This window comes from Merops nubicus, unplaced genomic scaffold (genome assembly GCF_000691845.1).
Source record: "Merops nubicus isolate BGI_N331 unplaced genomic scaffold, ASM69184v1 scaffold16521, whole genome shotgun sequence".
In the NCBI taxonomy this organism is placed as follows: domain Eukaryota; kingdom Metazoa; phylum Chordata; class Aves; order Coraciiformes; family Meropidae; genus Merops; species Merops nubicus.
Genome location: NW_008589163.1, coordinates 29,538 through 40,828, shown reverse-complemented (window position 1 = coordinate 40,828; position 11,291 = coordinate 29,538). Strand labels below are relative to the sequence as shown.

Here is an 11,291-nt window from a genome sequence, read left to right as displayed (position 1 = left end):
ATAATTAATATTTTTGGATGAAGCCTATTTTGTACCATTCAAGAAGTGTCAGTGTATCTACCTACCAGGAACCTTTTGGAAATCAAACACTCTTTGTCTGCGAGTAAATCCATTGAAGTATCAGTTGAAAATGAGAACACTGAATGTTTTTGAGAGGGAGGCATCAGAGAAAATAAAACAAGTTTCAAAACTATAATACTTTAGAAGCACACAGACTTGTGACTCGTTTGTGTGTTAGCTTCGTGTGTTTGGGACTATAAAACTGGTTCTGCCTATGAGACCTGTGAGCTGCAGATTCAGGCTGAAGGAGTGAAGAGTCCTAGCCAGGGTAAGTAAGTGAGAAGTAGCAATCAATAATGTAAGAAATAAAAAATGAAACATTGTAAAACACCACTTGTTATTTCATAGCTGTGTTAGAGAAAAATCCTTTTCTATAGAAATCTTGATTAAGTGAAAACATGTCAGAAAATGATTGTACCTTTTAGCAGTAGCTCTCTGCATACAGTATAGATCCAGAGCAGACACTTAAAGTTTCACTTATAAGCCTTGTGATTTCCAAAGACAGTAAAAAATATAACAAAAAGGATGAATTCCCTGAATACTAAAATCAGAGGGGCTGGGAAATATTTGGTGCAATAGTCAGATGTGTGTAAATATCACAGTGTAAACAGTGACTAATACAAGGTGCTGTAAGAAATGATCTTTTGAACTTACTGAATGTCTGAAGTTTTCCCAGCTTGTTTACTTCCTAGCAAAATTTGTAATCTGACAGTTAAACTCCATTTTGGAAATGTTATTTTCCCCAAGTAGTGGCACTGGCTTCCTTGAGAGTTTCAGCAGAAGGGAAAGATGTGGCAGAGCAAGGCAAATTCTGAATCCAAGCAATAATTGCTGGTTGTTAAGATGCTTACTTGGAAATTTATCTTCCAAATACAAAACTATGATAGAAACTGTAGCCTTGGGATTTAGCATTTTCAGTGTTGTCTTAGATTCACAGACAGCAGGAGACATGTTCATTTTTATTTTTCATTCAGGACGTGTTTGTTTATGAAATGGCAAAATAATGTGAATACACATTTGCCAGGAGGAGAGAAGATCTGGGTAATGTATCTCTTTGCCTTGGCTTGGTTCAGGGACATCTGTGACTTCACAGACAGATCAGCTTGCAAAAAAAATCTGCTGCAATAGCTTTGCAGCAACCTCTTATCATGTTCCTTGATAAAAGCATATGTGTGAAAATCATAGTCTGCTTTTTTTTTGGTTATAAAGATGAAAAATCATTTAGAAAATATGAAAATATCACTGTAAATTTCAGTACTTAAATCCTACCCAGCAGCTCTGCCTCTGCACACATCTATTTCCATATATGAATAATCTGAAGCCTCTGACTAATCATTCTGAAATCGATGGTGTGCCCATGGGACTAGGACCTCTTTGTATCTGGGAATTCAAATTATTCTGGAAATAATTAGATCATTTTTCCTTCTTAAGCTGTATGCAGTTTTTTTTTTTACATGCTCCTCAGTCATTATGTGTAAAAAAAAAAAATTTGAAGTAATAGAGGTAATCCACAGTTTTTGAGCCTTGCAACACTTGAGGGAGTCCCCTGCTACTTACTGCAGAAACAGCTGACATTGAGCTATGAGATTTGGAGCTGTGGAAACTGAAGGAAAGGAAAAGTATTCATTCCTAGCATATTAAAAAAAAAAAAAAAGTTTTAGATCGAAATTCCTGGCTGAATTTCTTGATTCCTGTTGTCTTGAGAGAGTTATTTTCAAATTAATTGTAATATGCAAAGATATTGCTTGTACATGATAGTGATACATGGTAATTGGAATGCTGATGGGAAAAGATTCTTTTAGACTATTTAATAAGCACCTGTGAAATTATGGAATGCATGCATGAGCATACCAAGTATTTGCCCAAGAGATTTTCTGTCCATAGCTGTAAGTTTTGGGCATCATTATTTAGATATAAATTGAGAGCCTCTTTCAAAAGGCAAGCAGGCACTTTGAACAAGTCCATGGGACAACTAATGTAAGTTAGGTGTTCAACAGTGTAATTGAGGAGCTGTATTTTATTATTGATTAGTACTTATTATAATGTGTTGGTCTTGTATAAAACAGTGAAGTTAAAAGTAAAAGGAGTTTCTTTTTGGAATCGGGAAGAAGTACAGCACCATATGCTGTGCCAGTGGAGCTCTGTCTGATGTAGTGCTAACACATTCCTCCCAAGGCCTCCAGACATTTTACAACATTTTTAGCAGCAATTTCTGCAGTAATGACTAACTTCTACAGGACAGAAAATTACATTCTTTGGGAGGATATGAAATGATCAGGAAAGGAAGGAGATGACATTATCCAAGAAGCTATTGAGTTAGAAGGATTTTAATGCCAGAACAATTAATAGGCTATGAGAAATGAATCAACTGGAACAATATGTAATAAGCAGCAAACGTTATTGTGGTCTTTTGATGCTCTTCAAAATGTAAACACTACATGTCAGCAGGTACAGTGTGTTAGCTGCTATCAAAACATGGGGTTTTTTATGTATGTTTTTAGGCTGATGTCATTTGAAACATTCATTACTGATTCTGGGTTTGGTGGGAGGAATTGGGAGCCTACAGTAGAGAAGAAGAGACTAAAACAAAGCTCACCAAAGGGCCTAAAGTAAAGTGTCCTGTAATCAGTTCTTTGACTTTGGCAGTCTTTGAATCAATGTTTAATATGAGGAACCACTGTATTTGAAGATGAATGGGTAAGCTGACACTGGGGGGGGGGTGTTTCTTTTTTTCTTTTTAGCAATTGAGATTTTTAAAAAAGGACTGTGAAAGTATTTGTGTAATTACTTTTGTGTAGTTTTTTTTCTTATACTTCAATTGTCCTGTGCCTGTTATTCAATTGGGTAAACTAAGACAAGAAACAATTAATCCAACAACCAAACAGAAAAGGAATGCCATTACAACTCTCTGGTTTCATTTATGTATTCCTTTTTCCCCATGTTCTGTGTTTTTGGTAGCTTTAATTAGCTGAACGTATTTGTGCTTTCTTCACTTGGTGGCCTTTCTCCAGAACAAGGATCTGAAATTCTCTTAAGACCAAGGTTTAACACATTCAATTCAAAGGGAGTCTTCTCAGCATACTAAGCTGAAGCTCACTTAGGAGAGATCCTGATCACGCTTCACTTCTGCTGGTTTCTAAAGGTGATGCTGATACTTGGTAGAGTTGGGCCTTAAAATGGATGCAGATAAGTTTGCTTGGAAGTGTGCCTGTGGCTGCACAATGGTGAAAGTAACATATTTCACAGGAAAAAAAAAAAATCCCTTGTAAAAAACTCCATGGTTGCTTGAACAAGAGCAGCATAAAGGTGAATGCAGGAGAAAAAAAATATTAGCTTGAACAAGAGCAGCATAAAGGTGAAAAAAAATATTGAGGAAAAGTGTTTTGATTGAGTTTATTTAATATACTGGCATGCCTGCAACATTAATAATATCTTTTAAAATTCTTTTTCTGTTTGTTCCAATAATGAAGGAATCATCTACATGCTGCAGGACATATCTGTGTTCTTAAAGATGCTTTCATGTATGAAAGTCCAGCTGAAATAGCAAATCTGAACTCCACAGACAAGTTTGATGCAGCCCTGGCCATTCATCTCTATAAAGGAGGCAGACTTCTCCAAGGTAACCCTCTTTTTATTTTGCAATAAAAATAATCTGAAAAAGGTACTGAAAGAGAAGAGAGTGAATACAAACAGTTATAAATGGCTATAAATGTATCAACTCACACATAATGTAGTTATTCTGTTTATCCACATCAAGGAATGTTGAGAAATGCTGAAAATCTTTCTCTGTGGGAGATCTGATCCAGAGAGAACTAAATAAATGTACTTTTAAAGCACAAAGTGCATCTTATAATAAAGTACTTCAACTGCACTAAGGTAAGAGTGTTATATTAACATTAAGATACTTTCAGCAAATGTATTTTTTCAGAGGACAATGGCTTGGCTAAGTATAGCTGAGGTCAAATAGAAGAAAGCAGAGGGATAATTTGATTTTTCTGCTCAAAAATGAGTCAGGGTTTTTTTGGACATGAAATAACTTTGAGATGTCGTTCATGCCAGCTAAACTGCAGGAGACAGGATGTTATCAGACAAATAATAAAATTTTCTATTGTATCTAGCCATGTAGAACAGAATTTTAGCTTGCTGTTAATGATATGGTAGAAGCACTAGCTTTCAAAATGACAGGCACTGTCAGCTAGTGAAATTACAAGTGTATCCATTTTTGAGATCACCTTTGTATTGTACAAATCTATTCACTTGGGCAGAGGCACATCATTTGATATTTTCATTAGATCCCAATATAACTTGTGTTGTGCTAGTCTTCAGACTTCAGAATTCCACCCACAATTTGTGCTGATGGGTTTTCAGAAACCCTGAATTATTATATCTGGCATGATTTTTGTTTGCTCTTTCATTTAGTAATGAGGAAATTAGCAGTGCTAATAAATCCTCATCTTACAGCTCTCTTAATTTTCACATATAAATGTGAAACACATAGTATGTGTTCTATCTTTATCAACATATATTTTGTTCCACATTTACTTTAAGATTTCCTTATTTGCTTGTTTTTAACTATGTATTTTGAGAGTTCACTGAATTTAACCTATCATTACCCCTTCCTCTCTAAACACTGTGGGTAGCTATGGAAAGTGTCACCAGTAGTTTTCACAGCCATAAATATCAACGTCTGTTAGATCATCTCTAAAAGAAAGAACCCCTACCAACACAGTAACCTCTAGTGCTCTCCTTGTGGGTCCAGTGCTGAGGACAGAGTTGTCTACAAATCCTTGATCTCTCTCCCCTTCCATCTGATAGCAAAAAGGAACAAACAAAGCATATTTTCTGCCTTTCTTGATACACAGTGTGTAGTGGCAGTACAGCCTAACTACTTGTTCTTGTTCACAGTCAGAAGGAGACCTTGGCTTCATCTGTTACAGCTAACAAATCTGCTAAGTCCACAAAATCAGTCACTGGAATGGCAGGTTTTGAAGACTGTCTTACTGGAGACTGTTTCTTTTGCAAAACTGCTGTCTCATTTGGAATTTAAAACTATGTTCTGCATGTAGTAAATTAGCCACCACGAGGTTGTTATTTGTTAGCTTAATGTAGTGGAAAACTGACCACTTAATCAATTTTGGTGCTGAAACAATCAACAGTAAACAGTATTGTCTGCTGGCTTGCTTAGTTTAAGGGGAGAGCATTACTGCTAACTTGTCACTTACTAATAATAACCCGACTCCAGGAGAAGAAATACTATTGGAAAGGAATCTTGCACTGCTGTTGGCTTTTCTGTTTTCATCTAAGTAGTCTTTGGCCTTGTCTGTGTAAGTCTAGCCACAATTCATATTTAGGCTGTGGCAAATATGAATTCATTCTGGTGCTGTGTATCCAAACTAAGCTTTTACTAGAGTGCAGTCACCACTAGGATAGACATGATTTTATTAATGTAGAAGTGTAGAAAGTAATAGATTTTTTCTTTGCCTTTTCCATGTTTAGTAAAAACAATCTCATAGCTATACATCAGACTGACATGCTGTGAAAGAGCATAGTTATTGTGTGGGTTTTTTTAGTGACAAACCCATAAAAATTCAAGTTTCTCCAGGTTTGTTTTTCAAAGGCTTTTGCTTACGTATATGATACAATATTATCTATATACATTTTCACTCTTAATGTCCCCTTCTAGTCATTACCTAGACCTGTTGCTCAACTTCTCATTGTAGTCAATGCTTTGCAGGTAGCAGAATTCCTTTTGGGATCATCTTTGGTGGGACAGATGTAAATGAAGATATCAGATGTGAAGAGAAACGTCGGGTAATGGGAGCAGTGCTGGGAGAAGCCAGGTATGTGTAAGGTTTATGACAGGAAACTGCATTTTTCTGACAGCAGATCTTTTAGAAACTGTTCCATAAATGCTTGGAATCACTGGGACATGTGTAGGCCAGTGGACAAAGAACAGACTACTCAAAATCCCTATGACTTCTACATATTATGTTTTGATTCACAGATGGAAGCAGAGCAATTTATTCATAAAATATAGTCTGTTTGCAATCTATTAATTTTATATTTCCTCTGTTACAATCGTTTCATCCTATTTGTCCATGTAAAAGTTGGCAGAGGTAGTGCTGAATCTTGGTCTCTTGGGCTGTGAATTTTCAAAAAAGACTCCAATCCCATTCAAAGTTAATGAAATACGTGCTTTTGCTAACTAATCCTGTGCTTTGTCACTGAATCACAACTGTTTTCTAGAATAATAGAAATATGCATGTGATAAGGCTATAAAATTCTAAGGCAGGTAAAAGAAATGAGAAAAATAAGAGCAAGAATGCTTAACCTGGGATTTATCAGCATATTGCTCTGTAATCTGCTTTATGGGTACACATTATAAAGACAGCCTTTGGTGTGCAGTATAACTGTGGACTGCAGCAACTTGTGGTTTATCTGTTGTGTTTGTAATGCATACAATTTTATGCAATGAAATTTTAATTTCTTAACAAAATTATTTTAGGCTGTTTGTATTTGCAGAGAAATACACATCTATAGCAATACCTGTTCAGTTCTCAATGGTACAGAACTATCCTGGCCATAAAATGACTGATCTTTGGTGTTTAAATGGTGACTCTAGTAGTGGAGTGAGTTAGTGATGGAGGTATGATTATTTAAATAGCAAATATTTGTTATTGGTGGAGGTATGAATATACTCTTTAAATCTGATTGTAGTAATATTATTGGCCTAAACAAGGTTGGACCCCGTTTGCCAGAGCCCTGTGCCAGAAGTGCTAAATGTTGCTCCAAGTTGTTGGTTTTAAAACTTCTTAGTAAATTCTGCTTTATGTTACATATATTCATACATATAAAATATCCTGTACTGGAACTAACATATTTTCTACATTAAGTGCCATCTGCACATACAGACGAAGGTGCCCAGCAGTTTGACCTAAGTGAGATGACAACTAAATATAACTGGCATTTGTCCTCTGCCTCACACAATCCAACCTGTTCCTGGAGGCCTTGCGTTTTGCTTGTTGGCAGAGTGCTCAATTAAAGAGAAGGTGACTCAAGTATGAAGAGATTTTCTTCTTTTTTTTCCCTGCTAATGCTATCCTTTCCCTAGATACATGAACAAAGAAGTAGAGACTGAAAAACGTCTTTAAGCACCTTTTCTTAACTTCTTAGGTGAATTGATAAGGGAATATTTTCAAGGTGTTTTAAAGTCTGGAAAAGTTCTAGTGACATCTCAGTGCAGTCATCAAATGCAGTTCAAGAATGGATCAGAAAGGAGAGAAAATTACTAAAAACCAGAAAGGTGTTTTGCAGAATTTCTCATTTTTTCAAAATCTCAGAAAAAAAAATCCCTTCTGCTTGATCCAAAGGTCTGTTTGCTTTGATAATGTTTGATCATGTCCATGGTGGGTCAAAAAGCCTTTTTGTTATTGGAAACTAAAGCATTTTATGTAAGTAAAGCTTCAAATGGATGAAACTAATGGCTAGCTTCAGTCTTATCGAGGTAGAAGGTAAGGTTTCCAGTTCACATGTAGCCAGCATACTCTCACTGACAGCAGATAGCTCTACTGCTTCCTCTCTTCCTCTCCTCCTCTTTCTTGCTTGTGACTGTGACACCCCCCCTTCCTTCTGCCAGGATTGGACTGATTTCTGAGCAGGTTTAACTCATAAAACTGGCTTTATTTTATTTTTTTCTGGGTTAGTTTTCTACCTCTTTAATAAGAAAAGTCAGCTCGGGGGAGCATGCAAGAAGGATGTCTTTTTGGTGGCAGTAAGTTGAGTAAGTCACTCAACCTCATGGAACTATAGTGTGCCTCAGCTTCTGGTGCCTTGGGTCCTTTGAAGAGTCATTCTTCCAGAATTGAGCTCTGCATAAGCAAAGGAGTTCCTGAGGGTAGAAGGTGAGATAAAATGTAAGGATCTGGAACGTCTTATCAAATCTGGTACTGCATGCATACCTACCCTAGGAGAGCTTAAACACCTTGCTGAGCAGAGCTTGCTGAGGATACTATCTCTGTCCATTCATCCCAGCATTCTACCTCAGACAGATAACTACAGTGGTTCAGAGACAGCAGTATGGATTTTGGTTCAGGTTAGGAATGAGGAAGTGCATACAGGATCTGCAGCAGGCTTGCATCTCATAGTTTTTTATCTTTGCTAATACCTCTATATGTTCTGGTTATTATTAGCTAACTTAATGCTGGCATAGATATGCTCTTCTGTCTATAGTGCCCTATAAAATGTGGTAGGTAAACAGATTTTAAAGACAGCACTTAATCACTCTCATTGAAAAATCATTAGGGCATGTTCTTACATCTTAGTTGTAGTTGAAAAGCAGCTCCAGGCCCCATTCAAGGCAAAATTTATGTACTTGTTTACTTCTCTCGTTAAAAAATCAGAAGTTGTTCCTTAAACAGGACTGAAGGAAGAGAAAAAAAGCTATCTAATGTGTCATCTAAATTTCAGCATTGTGCAAAATGGTATAAAAATAGAATCTCTGAGTGTGTACATTTGATCCAGTTCTGTTTAAAATATGATCTGTCACAAGTACAGGTAATAGGGATTATAGAAAAACTATGCCTTACTGAATTTATTTTATTCTGTTTTTAGTGATAATTAAGTTAGGAACTTAAAGTATTGTTTAGTGCCTTGGATTTCCTATGATATTTTAAAATATATTACTGGATCCTTTTACAGTTCATAATATTTTCTGTGCTACAGGAGAAGTATTTCAGTTCTTTAGAAGTTATTTTGGATGGATCTTTTCTCCAATATTATCACTAGTATTATTCATTGCATAGTTATTAAAAGAAACATTGATTTTTTTTTTCCCCTTTATTGATTACAGGGTTCTCAGGAGAAAGTATTATGAATTGTAGATTACTTGTCCAGGACAATATACCACCACATTCCATAAAACAAAGTATTGAACACTGTCTAGCTTTATAATGCGTGTTTCATTTTTAATCAAATTCCTCTAAATGGTGGTTGTATTCCTCTAGGGTATTTTTTTTTTCTATTGAACACTGTTTTGTAGACTTAGGAACATTTTTTTCTGCTTGTTAATGTGATGAATTGAAAGTATAATTGCAAAAACTGGAAAGGGAGCATGTGCAACTTGACAAAACAAGCATTTGCAAAGGCTTTAATAGCCTTAAAGCTGTCAAGTTGTGTTATGTGAAATTCATTGTAGTACCATAAAGCAGATACTCCAAAACAAATGTATGGGAATGAGGTTTGTTTCAAGAAACAAAAGTAGGAGTTATAATTCAGTATTTGTGTGAGTTTCTAATGAATGATAGTGCTTACATGTCCTCAAATTATAACATAATGTCTCCCATGGAAAAACACTGTTCTGGTTGTGACTTAGCAATGTGCTTCATCTCTAACCATTGAGATGTCAGGGTTGGCTCAGGGCAGGAACATAACATTAATTCTATGAAAAAGAAACACTGAATCCTAAGTACAATATGTGATAACCCCTGTTTTATATCCAATATCTATAAAAGCAATTAAAAGAAAGGAATTTTGCTGAGCAGACATGTGTCTCAAGTGAAGGAGGTGTTCAAACACTTCTATACCACAGGACAGATCTTCAGAAATGGTCCCATTTGTAGTTCTGGTTAACACTGAAGTTCTCTTTAGGAACTTTAGAAGCATGTGTTTATATTTCATCACAACTTAAAAGCTACATTGAAACCAAACATGTTCTTAAGATCTCTTCTGAACAGGGATTCTTTATTAACTTGACTCCATAAAAATGTCTCACATGACTGCTTGGTATTACATCAAGCTCTTAGTAAGAATAACTTGTTTATCTAGTATGTTTAGAAATCAGCCTTCTGTGCCTGAAGACTCTGTAATGAGACACCCAAAAATGAGAACTGTTCCTACCAATGCTGCTTTTAAATGATCCCTGACATAACTCTTCTGTTATGTGGAGTCACAGTGTATTACATGCATTTCTCAAAGGCACATAAGTAGAACTCCAGGTGGGGCATTATGAACAGCCACAAAGGAAAAGCTGGAAGTAAGCTTGGGAATAGAATTCTTTTCTCCCTCCCATATGAAACTTCTAGCCATTAAATTATTCAAGTACATTTCTGTTTGCTTTCTCTTACTTTGGTGTTATGATTTATATGCATTTCAGAGGAGGAGTAGGTGGTGTTCATATACTGTTTTACAGTTCAGTCTTTTAAATGCCCTTCTTGTAACAAAGTGTTGACCAGAGATCAGTCAAAATGCCTGTCTGTCAGTACCATGTCTGGCCAACGTAACAGCCTCTGCCTGTGACAATGACTGTGGGAAATCTCATTTCTGGGCACCCAAGTCATTCCTATTTATTATAAAGGAATATCAGGTGTCCCACTCAGCACTGCAAATTTCATATCCACTGCAGATGCCTAACATTGAGGGCTACAGAGCTTAGTGTCCCAAGTCTATGAGATGAGTTGAAACCCAGAGTTGAAACCCAGTCACTGGATCCCTTTTCATTTTTTTTACTTACTTAATTTATTTCTGGCATTTTTCCAGAAGAATAATGTTTCATTCTCCCAGATGTTTGTTTCTCATTGACAGCTTTGACTACTTAGAAGTAAGGAGAGAAGTTTGGGGAAAGGTTTAAAAAAAAGCCATCTGCTCATTTAAATTAAGCTGAGCTGCAGTGGGTTCAAATAGTGAGACTGAATGTTGTCAAATAACAACAGTAAGAAACTGGATTTAAGATCTCTTTTTACCTGGTCTGCTTGTAAAGAGGGCTGTTACAACTTGGCAAAGATATGGAGACAAGAAATGCTAATTCACTACTGCAGCTGTACATATGAATTGAGATAAACTGGGGGATGTTCCCATTATTTGGGTTTTCTCTTACTTTAAACAGTCCTCACTTTAACTTCCCAAGAGCTCTGAGCTGTAAAGCCTGAAGAGATATAATTTATTTGACCAGTGATTTCTGGTAATTTCAAAACAAATTGAAAGCCTGCTTTCTGTCTTTCCATCTATAATCATTTTATAAGCCTCTGCTTTTTGTTCTTATGAAGGTTTTTTTTCTGAAGTACTTGTGTGGTTTTATGTTTAAACACTTTAAGCAGATGATCCCAGCTATTTTTTTTCCATTTAAACAGGTTTGCAGTGGCTTTCACAATGAAAATGAAGGAACTGGCAGCAGCAGAGTGGGTATGTTTACATGAAGATGGTGATGCTTATAGTATTATCAACTCTCCATTCTCCTA

General features: G+C 36.1%; 1 protein-coding gene across 1 annotated transcript in view; it reads left to right on the top strand.

The window, feature by feature from the left end:
* Positions 1-3,530: 3,530 nt before the first annotated feature.
* Positions 3,531-11,291, top strand: part of GLT1D1 (glycosyltransferase 1 domain containing 1) — a gene marked incomplete at both ends in the record, with an annotated part of 31,345 nt that continues 23,584 nt past the window's right edge. Inside the window, 3 exons of the mRNA XM_008949501.1 lie at positions 3,531-3,679; positions 5,795-5,900; positions 11,184-11,235. Of these exons, the coding sequence (XP_008947749.1) occupies positions 3,531-3,679; positions 5,795-5,900; positions 11,184-11,235 (307 nt within the window). The remainder of the gene's footprint in view (positions 3,680-5,794; positions 5,901-11,183; positions 11,236-11,291) is intronic.